The sequence below is a fragment of the Gallus gallus genome, chromosome 6, assembly GCF_016699485.2.
Source record: "Gallus gallus isolate bGalGal1 chromosome 6, bGalGal1.mat.broiler.GRCg7b, whole genome shotgun sequence".
In the NCBI taxonomy this organism is placed as follows: Eukaryota; Metazoa; Chordata; class Aves; order Galliformes; family Phasianidae; genus Gallus; species Gallus gallus.
Window position 1 is genome coordinate 13,169,221 of NC_052537.1, and position 19,676 is coordinate 13,188,896.

Sequence of the window (19,676 nt, forward strand, 5' to 3'; positions counted from 1 at the left end):
CATCCGGCTTTTAACTGAGATAGAGTACTGACACTAAAAGTAACATACACTTATTTGCAAAAAAATCGTAATTTTAATAGTAACTGCCAGTAAAAAATCTGTTTTCCAAGAGCCTTTCAAATCTTTAATCTGGACAATACCGCATTCATAACTGAGATGTCACATTCACCACCTGTGACACAGCTCTGCAGAGATCCAGATGACAGCGTCACTGACAATGAGGGCAAAATTTTGAGAGTTAAGTTTTAATAACGAGGAAAGTTGAGAAATTCAGCTACCAACTTATTTTTCTCTGCTGAATTTAACTGCACTTTTTTTTTTCTTTTTTCTTTTTCTTTTTTTTTTTTTTTTTCCTTTCTGCAGGACTAAGGATCTACACCCCAGCAAGCTCTCCTCTTTGCCCTTCTTGTCATCACACCACGAAGTACTGGAACAACGTACCTCTTAACCTAACAGGCCTGTTAATCAAGAGGGTTATATGGCTGCTTATTACAAAACTCCCTTCCCATTATGTTGCACTTTCAAAGAATCTCTTAACTAGCAGCAGTCAAGAGCACCCCCCCCTGCTGGCATCAGAATGAATTTTTCCAATTCAATTTGCTGGCTGCTCGAAACTAAAAATGCCAGCTGATTGCTAGTTCAGACAGCTCTGTGTTCAGCCACTTGTGCATACTTGAAATTATCTGAATGCAGTTTGAAGACTACAGCAGAAATTTTGTAATTAGAATTCTGCAATGTAGATGGTAATTTTTCCCCCTTGGTAACACACAGAGATCAGATAAACAGGAAGCAAATTGAAGAATTTTGCAACATGAATGGCGATCTGCTTCAAGTAGAAAAAAGGGAAAGGGAGGAAGATATCTTTGTGATCTGAAGTCTTGGTCTGATGAGACTCTTACATTCTAATTGCAGAAGAGCTGCCTCAACAATACAGACAATCAAAGCAGGTGAGTAAAGTTACACATCATTAGCTAGTTTTTGGCTTTTGAGGCTTGAAAACAGATGCCAGACAGGTTCTGCAAATGCAAAAGGCTCTGTTGAAACCAGCATTTTCTTGAATATGTTTCCAACCCCAATAGGTGGATAAGGACTGCATTTTCAAAATAAAATAAAATACTATACTTGCTATCTAATTCTTTGTCACTTCCTGAAACACACCATGCAAAATAAGGATACTTCCTCCTTTATCCCCCCCTCCTCCTCTCCTCTGCATGTCTCTAACAAGCATAAAAACAGAAGAGAAGGTCCCCACACTCAACCAACTCTAACTGAAATTTTCTCCCAGAGGAAAAAAAATGCTTTAATAAAACCAGCTGATCACTGGGTCACTGCAATACTGTTGTCACCTGAGTCCTGACAGGTTTTGAGCAATGATATAGATGAAACGTAGTCATCACTTGAAGTAATATAGGGATATCAAAAGCATTTTAATTTGAACAGCAGCACATTTCAAACAAAAGCTTCAAAGCTGTAAAATAACATGACTAACAAAATCAAGTTAAAAAAAAGAGGGCTTTAGGATATCTTAAGGTCATATGACAGCCAGTAACACTGAGTTATTTGGTAGCATTATGAGCTGTTCTAGAGAGGAGTGTTCTGTGCCTGCTGGCTGCACTCTGTCGGTACAGCTTGTACAGAGCCTCAAGGTGCTGTGTGCTGAAAACAGATAAAAACATGTGCTTCACAAATGCATGGAGAGAGGACAATGGAAGAATTCTTTCCACATTAACTTCTTGTTCTGGAAGTCTTGGATGCAAAGATTAGAAGCAACACTTCTAGGGCTCTAATGGGCAGCTGCATCCTGGTGTTTTCTGGGTATAGACTGTGCTGAACCAACTCTCCCATCTGCAATTACTCTGATTCAGATCTTAAATGGTTATGAAAAGTGATTTTGATGTCTCATGCTGACTTTGATTATGTGCTTTTCTGCATTAAGCAGAATGAACCTAGCCAGGTCTGAAACCAAAGTAGCAGCAGATACCTTGCGAACACATTAGCGTGACTTCGTTAGTTTTGCTGTCCAAGGTGTCCTGTTGTGGAAACTTGACTTAATTCAAATATATGCCTTTCATCCTATTTTTTTTTAAATCAATTAGGTTTAGTTTTGCATTGGATAAACTATAATAGATTTCTGTATCACGAACTGACAGAAGCTTTCTTTTTGTTTTAAAAATGACCTGAAAAATTTCAACAGTTTCAATTCCATAATTTTCCAAGGAGAAATACAAATCAAAAGGTTATTGTACAATGTATCACAATCACAAAAAATGAGCCTGTCATAGATACTTCCAACAGTTAAACACAGATGCCTGTTATTTCAGCAATTCTCTTAAGAGGTACTGAGATCTAGTAAGAGTTACGAGAAATACAAAAGATTCAAGTGAAATCCATGATCTTCAGATTGAGTACAACTAGGACTGCAGCTTTGAGTGTTGTTTTCCTTTTAATTTAGAGATGAAACACTTGAAGAAATACGCATGAATTTCTCACATTTGATGACTGAGATAGACCCAACATTCAGAGAGAAAATGTAGAGCAGTAAGGCAGTGGAGAAAATAAATACAGCTTTAATGAATACCTCAGCATAGCTTTTTGTGGGCAAACTGGGTAGGAAGAGTCAACTTTCAGATAAGAAGAGGTCTTAAGTCCTAACCAGGGTGGTGATTTTTCACAAGAAAAGCTCTCTTATATTCAGTGCCCAGGCCAACAGCTAACTCAGGCAAGCACATCCCATTTACCTAAATTCATTCTACTGTCCAAAACCATTCTGGTGTTGGGATTTGATTTGACTAACCCTGTAGGTACAGTTACAGAGCAACTGTGCACAGCTGTGCTTCTCTCTCTCCAGTATTTCTTTTTCAGGCACACTGCTGAAGAGTCCTAAAAATGATGAACTCTTGTGTGTTGTAACTCTCAAGAATGATGAGAGACTAAAGAAGTGCCTTTATTGTCCTTTGCTGAAAGCAGCATCAGACAAGTCTTTAAATCTGTCTATTTTGCTCTCAGCTGTCCTCTGGTTTCCATTTTTGCTGCAGCACAAACACGAAAGATAACCACGTCCTCAGTGAGATCATTTACAAGTTCAACAGCTTGGCAAGAGCAGATCTGTGAGATGAGACTAGAGTGGATCTGAGAAAAAAGGAGCAAAGAGTGAGACAACCTTGTCCAGCCAAATGGGAACATAAGTTACTTCTGTCAGAAGCGCCATATACAGGTTTTCAAATATCAATAATCCTAAAGTTATCGGCAATATTAGTCTTATCATAATATCATCTCATCCCAGAAGTCTTCATTAACTACAAACTATAGCATCAGAAACTGTTTCAATTGTAATAAAAATATAGCTACATTTACTTTGTGGAAAGCGGAGGTTATTTTACAGCTCTTACCACTGTGCAAGAGTTAAAGTCACATACCAAAAATCATATCCATTACAATTTCAGTAAGTTACAGAATTTATTATTCCAATTTTTATTTTTATTTTATTTATTTATTTATTTTGTCATCAGACAATTCTTTCTGTCTTAAAGATCACCACTGTAGAAAACTAACCCCTAGCTTACCTTGGCAAGTTAGAAAGGAGTTCACTGTCTCTGAGAAAGAACATAATTTGTCTACATGTGCTCCATCAAAGCTGTTAAAGGGAATCTTTCTGCAGCCTGCAACTTGCAAGAAAGAAAGCAGATTCAAAGCTGATACCTCTGTCCTTGACATTTTATTTATCTGTTTAAATGTTTGGGGTTTTTTTTATGAACTTCTATTACCTGCTCACTTTAGTGATTTTCTGTTATGGTCGAACATATAAAAAGGTAAACTTTAGAATAAGTGTCCATCAGATTCTTCAAACGTAATGGCGATGCAAATACAGTTGTGCACACACACACATACCTATCTGTCTATCTGATAAATTTTCAGCTCCTGTACCAATTCCCAAGTTTGCTTTTGAGATAGGAAACCCACACCTGTTAGCCTGCATAGATCATCACTGGAGTCTATAGCAGCAATTTTAACTCCAGGCATACCGAAGTACTGCTGATACATAAAAATCAATTAGTTGCTGTTCAACTAAGCTCTCTGTTTATGTTTCTTTTGTTTCTGTAAATGCTTGCAGTACAGGAAACCTCCATTAATGACCTATTCTATACATTATCATCAAAAGAAGTGATCCCACAAGTGAAGTTGGAAGTTTTGCTGCTGATGTCCACACAATATTTCTAAGACCTTTTTTACTGTATCCCTTCAGGTTCTGTTAGACCGGCACCAGGAGTAAAAACACACTATTGTTATAAAGTGAATCAGATATTACCAAGAGTGAACACACAAAGATGGTGCACAGGAAAAACAGAATTAATTTAAGAACGACTCATTACACTGAAGCACAATGTCAGGATTTGGAGTGCTTTTTTAATAAAAAAATTAATAAAAAATTCAACTTAGTTTTTGCAAAAATATTAAAGAATAGACTCAAAAGAAGCAAAGAATCTGTTATACTTGCAGAGTTACCATTAAATTCTCTACTCATAATACAACAGATGTATTTTGGTTCTCTGGCTTTACACCTGGATGCATTTAAATTTTGAGTGTGTGAATGGATGGTTAGTTCATTCCTGAAAGAGCTGGCCCTTCTGCAGCCATGACATTAATACATTTCAATATGGATTAGTACATACTGCATTATCCACTAGTAGGATATTATGTTCTCATATCCTTTGATGGTTCCAAGAACAGTTTAGTATAGTGCTTTTTTTCTCTTGTCAGAGAGCTAACAGAATAGTGTCATAAGAGGAAAAAAAGTCCTTCTGTACAATAAAGAGAAGGAGTCTCATAAGCAAGCATTTTTAGCTTTTACAGAATTTTAGGAATAAATGCACTTTCCCTTGGGAATCCATGGAACTCAAATGTTATAATGATGGTAGAGACTACTTGATTTAAAAAGCATAGGAGTATTAAGGGAAGCTATTTATGAAGGTCACTGTAAATACTGGCCAAGTAAGACAATAATCCTGTTCTAGTGGTTGAGTACTCCTTCATACTGTCGGTTTCTTTTTTCTTTTAGCATAATCTTCACAAAGCAAAACACTGATAAACTTTGTCAGCATTACAAAAAAATTGGCTCTTGGTAGTATAGAATACATCATTAAGCAAGTTAATGTTAGATTTAGTCATAATATTTTAGTATTTCAGGTGCCTTTCACTTATTCTCAACTTTCTGAATAATTTCCCAGGAAACAGACTTAAGTTCTAGTATGTGTATCAAATAAAGATTGAGATAAATTATTATTGTGCTGTTGTTGTACTATGTATTATTCTACAGATAGAAATATAGCATTTCCATCTCTCTCTTGTGCTCTGTGAGGACAGTGAATCACTAGCAGTCAGACCTTATTTTGACCTTGCAGAACTGCAAGTCTGCTTATGTAGAAAGAAAAGATTTAAACAGCAAGGAAGTTGCATGTCAGATTAACAGCATTCTAGCAGAAATCTGCAGAGAAATAGTGTACAGGTTGCCTACACATACTTGAGTTGTGTCTCCTTTCTTGAATGCTAACCTCAAAATACTAGCTAAGTTTTAAAAAAGTATAAATAAAATCCATGCCTTCTTATATCATTGGATTTATTCCAACTTTTCAACATAGGAATCTGAGGGATGCTATACACTTGAGCACACTAAGATGGAGCCATTCCTTAACATTTGGATTTCTGCAACTAAATCTAAATCTCAGTGTCTTTTTATACACAGCAGTTACATACTACGTGAGAATAATCCATGTGCTTTTACTCCCTCCCAGCAAGTACAAAGATGATCTCTACATTAATCATTTTACAGTTTCTGTCTCCTTCCTATTTGTATCAGCTTGTTCTGCAAATTGCAGTGAAGCTTTAGAACACTCCTGCTGCAGAGTTCAATGCCTTTAAAGCCTTGACAAAACATAATTTTAGAGTGGAACCCGCTGCTGGATGCATGGGAAATAAAGCACTGAAAACAAAAAAAATGCTGTTGAGCACACAATGAAATATGTTTTCAATGCATTATAATCAAGTTGCTTTAGGAATGACAGCAGTCTTAATAAGAAATGAATAGAAGGAAAAACACAACAAAGTCAATAAAATTGTTGAAATTATTACGCTAGGATTAGACCTGCAATACATACATGCAACAAACCAAACATGCAGAAACATCGTTCAGCTGGAGGATCTGGATGCTCAAGGTTGAATACATGTAGACCTTCAAAACCACCAAAGACTGAGGCAAGGAAAATAAATGCCTATGAAGTCTGTTAACTCTACAGGGAGATATCTCAGTTGGTAATTTCAAACCATGAAAACAAATACTGTACATACATGTAAAGTAACCTAGTGTGTACTATGTATTCAGCAATTTTTTTTCTCATTTTATGATCTAACTTCTTACTACTGCGTCTTGCTACCTGTGATGCAACAGACTCAAACAGTTGTAAGGATCTGGTTTCATGTGTTTAAGACAAAATGATGAAAGACACAAAAATCAGACTCAGAAAGTCAAGTTCCCTTGGCCACAACATGTGTTATAAACCAGGGGATCAGAACTGATGTGACATGTGGACTGGACATACCGTCAAACAACCCATCAGGCTCTGCTCAAATGGTCTCTGAAAGGCTCTGGGGTCACCACACCAGTCCAGGAGCTCTGTAGCTGCATTATGGAAGTTTGCAGGGTTCTGTAAGTGCTGACAAAGGAAAATGAAGAAACACAGTAAATAACATATGCAAAGGCTGACATTCTGTTTTCTACGCCACGTTAATGCAAAGTTTGGAAACAAGGAATGGCATACATTTTGGAAGTGAAACCAAAAAAACTGCACAGTGAACACAGGTGATCCTACTTTAATTAATTCTCATTACTATCACAGGCTTCCTAATTTTCTAATATAAACCTGTTAGTCAGAGATGAGCTATAGCTGAAATTCCAGAGGTCACCCATACTTGTACCCTAGAACATTACCTCTCACATCTGCAAACTGTAATGGATTCTGCTCGGGCACCAAAACTGCCTGAATCTAAATTCAGTGAAATTCTGGTTCTGCATTGAAAATCCTAATCTTAGTCTTCTGCTCAGTTGCTGGGACATGCCAGTGCAGCCATACCTTCCAATACTGAGTCTCATCTTTGCCTGCCAGCAGTCTCAGGAAATACCACTGACAGAGCCAAACTGACACATTACACTGATCCCATCTATGGATTTTGCTTTCTGTTTATCATGAGGCATCACAGTGAGCAATTGGGAGGACCAACTTTGAGATGCCAAAAAAAGGAGAAATTGTTCTTGACTGAGGTGTGGCTGGGATGCTGCCACAATTGAAAATGTGAAAGCACTGGAAGTGTGTAGAAATATCAGAATGGAATGTTACTTCTTCTGACGAATCTGGCATAATTTTGAGAGAAAATACAGTTTTTGTTTTAAAATCTGCATGAGAAATGCAATTCTTAACTGTCACATTCATTTCTGCTTTTGTACTGAACACACTGTATCCCTACTTTTTTTTTTGAGACATTTAGTAAGCTTACCTGATATCATAACTGACAATATCATCCTTCAAAGTGCTATACTGTCAAAGTATTCTAGCATTTTAGCAGAGGCAGAGGGAGGGCACAGGAAAGAAGGAATTCAATTTACGTGAATAATATTGCATAAGTCTCTCAAGGAAAACTCCAGAAACATAAAGAAAAGAGAGTATGTAGGAATTGTGAGCATCTTTTTAAATAGTAGTTTATAATTCTTGAGATAGCTGAGAAAAACATGAAAATGATGATAATCTTAACCAGAAGGTACAAAACCCAAAGGTATCATTTTAAAAATACTTTTTTTTTTTTTTTTTTTTTTTTTGAATCAGTAGCATAATTTGGGAAAACATGCTCATTTCTAAGCATCTGGATTAATGATAATGTTCACAACCTACTTTTTTTCCTCCTTTCCCCTGGTGCCTGAGAAGTAGCGCACATATTAACTCTACCACAAATAGAGGAAAAAAAATCACTCCTATGCCAGGTTTTAAGGACTTCCTAGTCCGTGAGCTTTTGAATCACATTACTGGAATTCCTCTACTAAGAAGTTTCTTGGTCAGAGGCCTTGTTTTAACAAGAGATGACTGACATGCAGGGCTTGGCTTTTTAAATACCAGCAGAATTTGAAAAAGCAGACAGGCACTGTGCAATGTGATTTTCTCCTCTGCTCTACAAACATGGACTACAGCTCCTACTACCACCTCACTTGAGAGCTTCACCTAGCCTGCACAAACAGAGCAACTTTTTCTTGCCAGCTTGTTATCTCGTTGTTGGAGGAGTCAAACAATTCTGTTTATACACAAAAGAGAGGAGTCCAAGTAAATAAGAGTAAGAAAACATATTTTAAGTCTTTCTATGAAAAAAGCACCCCATGAATAAGGCCAACAGCTTGACTTTTGTAAGTAAGATCATTTTTGAAGATTTCATTTACACCTGCTGAGAAGCGATTGCCTGACAGCAAATCCCTCAGTGTACACTGCTCCTTCAGTACTCCATCTGCAGGGCAAACAGAAGCTGGTTCAAACCTCTCTACAAAATCATGTGTAAGCTCTGCTACAATCAAACATACTGTTTCCAGAAGGCAAGAAATGCATGTAAGCTGGTGAACAAATTGCATTTCACTGAACACATGCTGCACTGGTAAGGCACACATCACAGAAGAAACTGAGCTATCTCAGTATGGGGAAAGAAACAAATCAAAACAAACAAAAACCAACCACCCCTTCCACTCAAACAACTCACAGAGAAATTCCCAACTTTGTACATGAAATTGCCCTTAACAATCCTCCCCTCTTTGTGAAATGAATTGAGATCTGCTGATGAAAAGTGCTAAACTTGAGCAAGATATTGCTATTTTCACCGCTGCTACTGTTTGCAAACTACACACATTAAACAGACATAAAAGATCAATCCCGAATAATTTTGTACAGGTTTAGGCTAACAAGTGAAAAGCAGAGAGGTATCTCAGTCAAAAGTCTTATTTTCAGTTCAGTATCCCATAATGCTGATTTCTGCTTAGCATCACTGAAAAGTAGAATCCCTTTTGCAAAGCAGAAGTCCAAACTGCACTAATTTTGCACTTCTCTCTGGAAGGAAAGGTTCAACGATGTGATTGAGCTGCTTGTCCTATGACTTCCCATCATGTGTCTTCACTGCATTGGGACTGAGTGCTGCAGAATGCTACCCTAGCCCACCTCCTAAATAAAGAAGGTATACTGAAATTATGACTTCTTAAATGCTTCTGCATAACTGAAATTAGTTTAGAAACCAGCTGGGAAAGAAAAGCAATTCTATTAATTCAACTAAAGGCTAAAAAGCCCCAAACAAGCCATAAGAAGGAGGCAAAAGACCAGTGGTTTCATATTCTGGGAGTATACTTCTGTAGTTTCTGTGATGATTGAAAAGCTGATCCCACAGGGACACTCCCTATCAGTTAAACAAAGTTCCTTCTGTGGCATATTTCTTACAGCTTTCTGATTTTCCTAATGTTTTAAATTACATTTTTCCTTAGATTTCTCTTTTTCAGATTACAAAAGGCAAGATTACTTTTTGAGGGGAAGCACGGAAAGCAGAGAGAAATCCTTCCTGAATCAAAGCACAAAGGCAGGTGGGTTACGTAAGAAAACATTCCAAATGTCTACCATCACTTTTTTTTTTATTTATTGACAGCTTAAATGCTGCACCCGGGGCAAAAAGCACTAATGTCATTCACGCCCTCACAACAAAAAGGCTGCCTGAGAAGGATATTATTACATCTGCTATATTCACAGAACAAGAAATTAAAGAGATTTTCTTAGCTCTCAATCCAAGAACAGAAGTACAAAACAAGGCTTTTGCCAGACCCATCCATCAGCTTTGCTGTGAAGCACTTCCATGCATGGCTCTATCCTCTTCAACTGCAATTATTGGCAGCATCTTGACAGAAGCAAGGCGTGAGCCTGGAGAGCCTAGTTTGAAACTGTGCTTCATGTAAACAAGGAAAAAAGTCACTAATGGATGGTTTAGAAAAAAGTGACAATGAACCAGATGTTGCTATGACACACCTTGGTATGTCTTCAAAGCTGCTAACCAGGAGTGTAATAATGAAGGATGGGACCTGCAACACCTTGCAAGCTACAGTGCTATCAACAAGTAGAGAAAATGTGTATGAACAGAATCTGAAGTGGAGACTAAAAAAGACAATGACCTGAATGAATAGATTATTTACCAGATTGGCTGCACTATCATCTGCATCTTAAGACAGTTTTTAGTGAAACGTGACAATTTCCATTACTGCAAAATCTAATAAAATGTTCAGACTAATCATTTCTGACTCCAAAAGACTAATATTTTCTAATCCTGAACAGAACAGAGATCATAGAGACACCTGATGCATGTGAATGGCTCATTATTGCAAGGATCACCAGGTGGTGCTCTGAAGAGACAGTCTCTTTGAGGCACTTATTTTTGGTCCTGGAAGGAACCTTGTGTTCTTTGTAACACTTTAATTAGTAGGCTGGTGTGAGGAATGGAGAAAACAGCAAAGGAGCCCGCTGTTCTCTTGCCTGTGTTCCACAAGAAAGATACCAGCAAATCTCCTTTCCAGAACGGAGCAGGCATTTGAGCTATATTCTGGGGAAGACAGGAATGTCTACCTGCTGCACATGCCCATGTGTGGCTTAAACATTTCATTTAAATAAAGAACAGATCATCCTTGCATATCAAGGGACAAACAGGCAGACAATGCAGGTACAGTAGGACATAAGTTTACTCTTTTTCACAGTAAACATCTGTGTGTCTGTTCCACGATTTGCTGTTATGTGGTCACCAGCAGGAAGAAAATGACATTCACCTGGGGAGTTACAGGGAGCAGCTGATATGTGGCAATTTTTGGTGCAACCATTGCAAAATACAGCCATTTCTGGAAATTCTTACTCCCTCCCAATTAGAAGGTAACTAAAAACTCCTGATAAGCAACAGAACTCAGCAATGAGCCCCAAACTATATGCTTCAAACCATGGATGTGTGAAACAGGCAGATGTAATAAAGAACACATCTTTTTCAAATTAGATGCTACAGCACAATTGAGTACTTTCAGTCTTCACACCCACACAGAAGTGGGCGCAACCCACTTCCTGCAACCAAAGACTCCACATAATTTTAGAGACAGAAATCAAACACCCATACTGAAATACAACAAGAAAACAGCCTTATCCCCTGTGAATATAGAAGACTGCAACCCAAGTGTGTATGTTAGGGAGAACAGGCTAGGAAGTAATGGAAGAGTCACAGCCAAAATTAAGACCAATTACACAGGGCTGAAGCTATCTCATGACAGCAATGGTATGGAAAATGAATCATTTAAACGCAGAATCCGTACGTTCCAAGTAGTTGCTATAGAAAACAAATGTAGAATTTCAGTTTACAAACTGCATATTTCTGGTGGAGCATTTTTTCCTCTCCCTTCTTTGGAATACATCAAACTGAAGACAAAGTCCTAATTTGCCACAACTTAACCTATTCAAAATGAGATGTCATGCAAATAAGTTTTTGAGCAGCAAACTGCTTAACTATGCTAAACAAGTTATTGCATTTATTTACGTGATGTCGCACCAAATTATGAAGGCTGACTCAAGTTGTCTGTTTATTTTGCCGAGTTACGTCTGCTCTGTGTCTCACTCCTTGATTTAATTGAGCTGCAGAAGATAATATAACTTATCACACAGACATGATGCCATGTTGCTAGATTCTAGGTTAATTAACAGTAGCCTACAGTCACTGCATTTCTCACATGGTTAGCCACTTGGACCCTGTCTACTGTCTAGCTTCACTAATCAGCGAGGCTGGGAATTTCACATTAGCGATAGAACACACCAGCAGCAGACAGAGCTTTTGACTGTGCAGAAAAAGAAAACTCAGCTCGCCTGCCGGCAGCTTTTTCTTTCCTCTGAAATTAACCCATTATTACGCAGTGTCTGCCCACACTGCACTTTTGGCAAAACCTCTGCTTAGCAAATCAGGAAAAACAAAGCTGGGCAGCAGCTGCTCCCTGGTGGGGCAGAAGGCTGCGGCTGCTGCTCCCGAGTAGAGCCAGCCTGAGCCCAGCAGTGAGACCCACACACTGTGTGTGGCATGGTGCTGCAAGCCAGACAGGCCATGCAGTTCCCCTGACCACAGTGGGCACGGGAGGCAGCAGCAGGGCACTGCAGAGCTCACAGAAACGGTACAGCACACAACACACCACCTTCTGATGGTGTTTGACTGAGATGGACCTGAAAGTAAGGATGCACCTTCATGACACTCATTGTTTCAGGGCAGGCTGTCCCAAGACCTTCTTTCTCTAAATATTTCAGGCTTGCTCTTTGTTCTATGAATTACTGTTCCACACAGGGCAGAAAGCTTTCCCAAGCACCCACAAGGCTGCCTGGCCAGACCCAAAGGCGGCAGCAGGACGAGATGGGGCTGGGAGGGAGCAGCACCCCTGCCCGCAGCCCATCTTCTGGGCTGTCCGCGCCACAAAGCTTCTCCCCAAGGTGGAGCTATGCCATCAGTATTAGAGAAGAACAGAGTTCAGCTCACGGCACAAATATTCCTCCTGCCTAATGAAGCCCCTCCCCTCTTTTTGAAATAACAGCGCTTTTGATTCTTTCAGCCCAGAGAAATATGTTTTTGCTATTAATATTCCTCGCCATTCTCCCTAATGCACAATGCATACAAAGAGATGTACCAAAAGAAAATGATGAAGCTTTGTGTTTAGATATTTACTCCGGGGTTTTTCCTCAGACTTCAGCCAAGTCATTCCTAGTTTGCATAACAGGTTCATCTATAAGTCCAGTGCAAGACAAATTTTGCAGCATTACACATCTTGAATTGTGGGTCATACAGAAGCCAGCATCAAATCCATCTCCTCTGTACCATGTGCTAGATACTCAGCATGCTGTGAGTTCTGCACAGGGCTCATGACATCTGAAATGCATGTACACAGCTCTGAAGTTCACATGATCTGCTTGCTATTTTTAGCTGTTGGTGTGCAGGTTTTCAAGCTTTCCTCCACAACGTAAAATTCTCACATGATTGTAAAACCTAAGGATTTAAAAGCAAAGCAAAATGTAAAACTTATCAAGCTTTATGTATAAAAAATAGGATGATCAAAACTGTGGAAAGAGTAGTTCCTTAGGGACTAAACCAGTCAACACTGTCTGAGGAAGGAGCTGATCTCTGCTTCCTGTGTACCAATGTGACTTTTGTACCTCTGGTGTGCACCAGCTCTGTTCACTGAGAAGCAGTGCTTGGTGTTCCCGGTGCTTTGGCACATCTGACCAGGCTGTTCGCACTACTTTTTGTCTAGCTTAACATTCATCTGGACTTGCTGCACTGAATGGAAGTGTGGGGATGGCTATAGGAAAGAAAGGGACAGAGAAAGAGTAAAGAGACAAAGATTACACGCCCTTCAACTGGAGTAACACAGGAGCAGAATTACTGCGGTCCTGCATGTTTGGCAATGGGAGTTCAGCCCCGAAAGAAAAACCAATCGCCTATCTCAAGAATGTAAACAGGATTCCTGGTGCTTTGATACAGAGTAACCCTGGGGAGACAAGGCAGTTTTTCATGCATTACTCAGCACACAAGTATGCTCCTCCTAGACCTAAATTTGATAGCTCGTCAGCACCACACACAAGCAGTATGTGGCCTGCAAATCAGCAGCAATCTCTCACTGTAATACACTGATCGCATCGTCAGTACTGAAAAGCCTCAGTGGGCTCCAGCAGTGAGCCCAGCTGTGAGTCCCTCTCCCATGCACAGGCACCCACTTCTGATTCCCATCCGCAAAGAACGTTCTCTCCCCGTGCCATACCCTCAACTGGCTGCAGCTGAGCTCAAGGGGTGTCACAGAAACATGGGACATTAACCAAGGATGAGCTTTAGATGTGGAAAATGCCATAACTCAGAGGTGGCTTCTCTATTTTTTCATAGTCAAGTAACGTGATTATAGAAAGGCCATCTATGTGAGCTGCTGTACTCAGTATATTAAAAATGCGTCTGCTGTGAAGATTCAAAACAAATGGTCTTTCCCTTTTTCAAGTGGGTAGAGGGGAGTACTGAGACATTTTCTTTCTTTTCGGAGTGCATTTTCTGTTTATCTGAACATGGTTAGATGTAGTTCAATTCTCTACAGTCCCCTTCAATATCAAAGATTGCTTTATTTATCAAAAAAATTAAAAGGCTCAAGCTGCGTATTTTGTATTCAGATAATCCCCCCCTCCCCCCAAATTTAGTGTTTGTGAGATTGAGAGATCCCTAATGAATAGAATTATCTTGCACTTACATGGTTCATTCCATTGGAGGCTCTATAAATATTTTATTAAGCTCACATTTTGAGAGGCACTAGATACACTGAGAAGGAGATTAAAACCACGTTAGCCCTCAGCTTCTTATAAAAGCAGAGTGAAAGGGAATCACCTTTGCCCCATTTGTCCACTACAGCCTCTTTTTCAAGGGAAAGAAAACAGTAAATGCTCAGCAAAACCCAGCACCTCTTTATCAGATGTTTTAAGTTCACGAAAATAGTGGGGGAGTTGAGGATGCAAATCATCACTGAAGACAGGAGATGACACATTAAACAAATGAGAAAAGGAACAGAAAGAAAACATGAGCATCACAGAACTGCAAGAAGACAAGGTGTTCACTTACTGTAAGCAGTAACAGAACAAACATGTACTACTGCAATTTCTGCAGATGCCTCACTCATAGGGAATCACAGAATCTTACAACTGCCGGGGTCAGAAGGGACCTCTAGAGATCATCGGGTCCAACCCCTTTGCTAAAGCAGGTTGACATGTCAATATAAAATGTGTTTACAAACCAGTATTAGGTTTCAGAAAGGATGAATACCTGCTGACTGAACAGCCTTGGTCTCATGTACTGCGGACTGCACGCACATGCATGTGCTGCAGGAGGAAAGTGACAATACAGCAATCACGATGTGTCTGCTAGTTTCACAGAAGTATCAGATGAATGCAATATCCTGATCCTTACCACACGCTGGAAAGCTATAACAAGAATTGTTCCCTGGCTCTGGTGATCAGAACTACTTTGCCATCTTTGCTCTGTATCTTTAATAGCTACTTAATCGCAGTACACTTACAACTTCGTGTTACACAAATGAACATGCAACAAATTAAACCTCCACAGACCCTCCTGCTGCTGCTCTACCACACCCTGCCTAGACCATAAGGAAATTACAGCTATTCAGATCTGACTGATGCACATGGGGTATGCAAGTGGCCAGTCACCTTCCTGTTCACCTGTCATTAAAAGGAACAGTAGTACCCAGTCCAGACTTTGTATCCTTAATGCGACCAGCACCTGGCCTGCTGAGAGCCCTGAGAACAGTGTGCTCTGTGAACAACTCAGAAGAACCAGAGAGCTCCAAACTGTTTTTCCTTAATAACTCACACACAGAGTGCCTTATGAGAAAAGTCAAGAAACAAAGAAACAACTGTTTGTTCTTTCTCTTAGGCCATGCTCAGTGACATAAGGCTCCACACTACCTTTAAATTTGCAATTTCAGCACAATTGCATTATGAAATCAGTTTGACTAACCAGTTCACTCACTCTTCTTGGCAACCAAAACAAGCCATTTTCCATTAGCATTTCCCTTCATAACACACTAGTGTAACATGTCCCCATATGTGATGACAGCAACAATGCTGATGCTTCTTTAGATGTCTTCATTGTTTCAATAGACAACATAACAATACAGTTTTATTCCTTAATGTTCTCATTCTTTTCAGCAAACAGTTTGAGCCCTAAATACTTCTATATAAGTTATTTTTCTCCAAGTATGCTTTTCCCCTTCAAATGCTACGGCAGTATTAAAATAGTGGTCTAAATATTTACATAAATTGTTAACAAATACTATTTATGAAAATAGGCTTATTTGTCTTCAGGTTGTTTGCCTGCATCCTACACGAAAAATTAGCATCACAGTGTCTTTAAGTAGAAGACTAAGTGAAGGATGCAGAGAAAATGAGGATTCTACCTATATCTATATATCTGTGCTATGAACATTTAACAATTTGAGGCTCATCTCCCAGCATTTTGAGAAGTTGGGGTTAGTGGTTTCTTCATGCAGTTTGTTCCATACCAAGATGTTTTAAAGACATTAATGAAGCATGACAACAACCCTTGAATAGAAGGCTGTTGTCAGTGTACAGCCTTTAAAAAGCAATAATGCAAACAAAAGTAGAAAATGAGTTAAAGGTGAAAGGGAAAAAAAAAAAGAAAAAAAGAACTCAAAATCACCTGATTTATGTACTGAATCAACTCATTTTAAAATAAATAAAAAAGTCTTCATTTTCTAAATTTCAGGAGAGCAAATGCACTTATCTTGAAAAAAAAAAAAAAAAAAGCAATAGTCTTCAGTAGGCCCAGTGAAATGGCAGTGCCTTTGATATACTTTGCCTTCCAATTTTTTTTTTGACATTTAAGTAATTTACTTACTCACTGCTTGTGCCTTTCACAGCACTTTTAATCAACAGACTTAATCTTTATTATTTTAATCTCTTAATCTATACAGAGATAAAATCTCAAGGTGACTATTAAAAATAACTACTGCATGAACTGATGGCACTGTGGAAGATGTTTAATTCACTTGATCTATTTTCATGGGTCCTACTCACCAGGATCTCCAAAAGCAGTGATTCCTCTTCCAGGTTCTTTGAAGAATCCACTACTTTTTATCAGTTTCTGTATTATATACATCTGTGGGAATGGAACACACCTCTTGCAACATCCTCTTCAGCTAGATATCTCAGTTAGATATCAGCAGCATAAATTAAGTGTGTGAGGAAAAAAAAACCATGTTGAAGTGTCAGGTAAGGATGAAATGGTTCCTTCTGCCAACGTGTGATATACTAATATCTGGTCATGCTTTTCTGGACGTTTCCCTCACCCTGATCTGCCTTGCAAAGAAGGCTATGGAAACAACATAATTCCAAGGTATTCCAAAGGCCTCCCTCATTCTCCTAATCACATAGAATGATGAGATTAATAAGCATATTCTTTTTCTCAATAAGAGGTAACTGTGAAACAGCATACCTGGACACAATTTCTAGTTCACAGGCTTTTCTACAGCACCAGCCTGCTAGTTCTGAAAAGGCCAGCCTGCCCTTCCCTCCCATCAGCACAGGCTGACAGAACTGCCCACAGCACATGCTCCATGACCTGCTGATGCACACCAGTACTGGCTCCTCTTCTGCACTGCACAGAAGCAATAAGGAGCTAATAACACCAGGGAAGAGTTTTCTTTCAGCAGATGACAGTAAAGGTCTGGGCAGCTGAAGGCTCCTGGTGTTAACAGTAACATTACCACTTCAAACAATTTTTTTAAAAACACTCTCTGCTTTTGCAAACAGGTACAATGGCCCCTTAAGTGCAAATGCTGTACAAGCTGTACCTGCTAGGGATTTGCCATTGCACCAACACACGTAACTAAGGGAAATCAAGCAGCAAGCACGCACACACGAAGAGCCAGAAACGGTACGACAGATGCTGGAGACGTGTTGCCAGCTAGGTCACGTATTCACTGCAGAGTTCGACCCAGCTGCTGACAAAAAGAATTTCCTATGCTCATCTGACACCAAGGTGACACCATGAACTAGCTTACAGATTTCTAGAATTTTCAGATGTTCATCCTTATTCACCAACAGGCAATTTTGAGCATTGGATTCGATTAGTTAATTGCAAAGGAAAAGAAAACAAAATGAATCTAAATACTATTGCTACTCAACATTTTAATTTGAAGTTTAAGATCCGTGTTTTCTCTTCAAAAAAAGTTAATGATACTAATGCCTCAACCCCTGAGGACAGAGCTGCAATAAAAAAAAGAAATAGGACTGGAAAGGGGAGAACTGTGCTGGCACCAACTTCAAGCCCATCCTAGATGGTGGATTACATTAAATCCTCTGAAATTTCTTGTACTCAGCCATCTCACCAGACAAACAAGATATCCAAATGCTGCAAGCATCAGGACAGTGTTTCCCCCAGCAGAAGTGCTTCTAGCACTCAACTCTTTGCTTGTTCCCTTGTGGCTCGGCTGCCTTAGCCAGAGCAGTCGCCTACCGGGATGCAGGATCTGACAAGGCAGGAATGCTGATTGACAGGTCTGTAAGTGGAGTGGAGGAGCCAGGAAAGCTGGTCTGCTGTCAGTTTTTCCTAAACATACTTAACTCTAACAGAGGAATATTCCAACAGACTGAATAAGAAAGCAGATGAAGAATATGCAGCTATGGGTCTCAGGGAAGGAAAAAATATCCCAAGATGTTATTGATGGACTATTCAGTCAATTAGCCAAAAACTTTATGTCCCTTGAATATATTCTTCTAAATTGAAAAAAAAAAAAAGTATTTTTCACCATCAGGCTTCCTGCTGTATGTTATTTCATGTTTAGCTGCTTAAAATACGGTAACATTTTATGGGGGTTTCAACCTGAAAAATATGCATTCTAAATAAATATGCCCTTCATAGGAAGGCTTCTAATTTTCAAAATTCATGAAGAATGAAATTTTCATGAAGCTTTATTAAAACCTTTTCAGCTATAATTTCATATCTACCCATATTAGCCCATCCAGAATATATTAAAAATGACACGTTTAGGACTGCTGAGCATTTACATGAATCTGCAGCAATAATTTTGAAAAGCAGAAGGATTAGTTTGAACATCTCAGGGCTTAAATGCTAACAGCTATGTAAAAATAAAGAGAATTCTATTTTCCTCTGAATTGCAAGCGAGCAGCCAAACACCAAGTTGCTGAATGATAAAAGAAATGGAACTGTTTGTTTCCAGTCTGAGAAAGAAAAGATCAACGCAAACACACAGTAATTACAACTTTTAGCATCTCTCTCTGAACGGCTCAGGAGGCATTATAAAGCACAGCAATTGCAGCAATTCAACAAGCCTTCCTGAGGGAGGGAGGGGAGAAATGCTAATCTCTTTCTAGAAACCAGCAGTGTGATGTGTGCCTCCAATTAAGCCTGGTTCATTGAGTGATCCAGCATCATCTGAGGATATATTGCTCGATGTGCCCTGATGTAACATGACACATGTGGCAGAAACAACCCCCTCTGTTCTCAACACAATCAAACACTTCTGACACCAGAGAACTTGCCCATACTTCCCTCTAACCCATTGCTAAAACTTCAGCACAGCTCCAGTACCTGCCCTGATGGCTGCCCTTAGTGAAACAGGGAGATCTCACACCTGGAAAGGGTGGCTGCCATTCTACTTACACAGAGATTTTCCTTATCTTTCTCTTTTCAAAAATTTCCCAAGAGATGTGTAGAAACCTTCCAAACTGACCGCCAGCAAGCAGAGACAACAAATCTAGAAGTCCCTAGATGTGAAACACCCTGAACCTCTGAAAGTTGGACCCATCAGAATGAGGATAGACACGAGCGGGACTGCAGCCTCCTGATTTTGCCTGGTATTTGCTCATGTTACAAAAGAAAAATAACAAAAACTGTCTGGATAAAACTGCACTGTTGGGCTGCTATGCTGTTGTGAGGAAGTGGGTAAGAAAATTAGTCAGTTCTGGAGCCTTCCTGAGCCCTGGGCTCCGTGAGGCCTTGAGGTGCAGCTCTGTGCTCCTGCCCTG

The 19,676-nt window shown here is 39.4% G+C and overlaps 1 protein-coding gene across 17 annotated transcripts in view; it reads right to left on the reverse strand.

Moving 5' to 3' along the window:
* Positions 1–19,676, reverse strand: part of ZMIZ1 (zinc finger MIZ-type containing 1) — a 326,060-nt gene that overhangs the window by 127,721 nt on the left and 178,663 nt on the right. For all 17 annotated transcript variants that reach the window (XM_040702495.2, XM_015288283.4, XM_046942997.1 and 14 more), the window contains one exon: positions 6,594–6,707. In XM_040702495.2, coding sequence (XP_040558429.1) covers positions 6,594–6,707 — 114 coding nt within the window. The remainder of the gene's footprint in view (positions 1–6,593; positions 6,708–19,676) is intronic.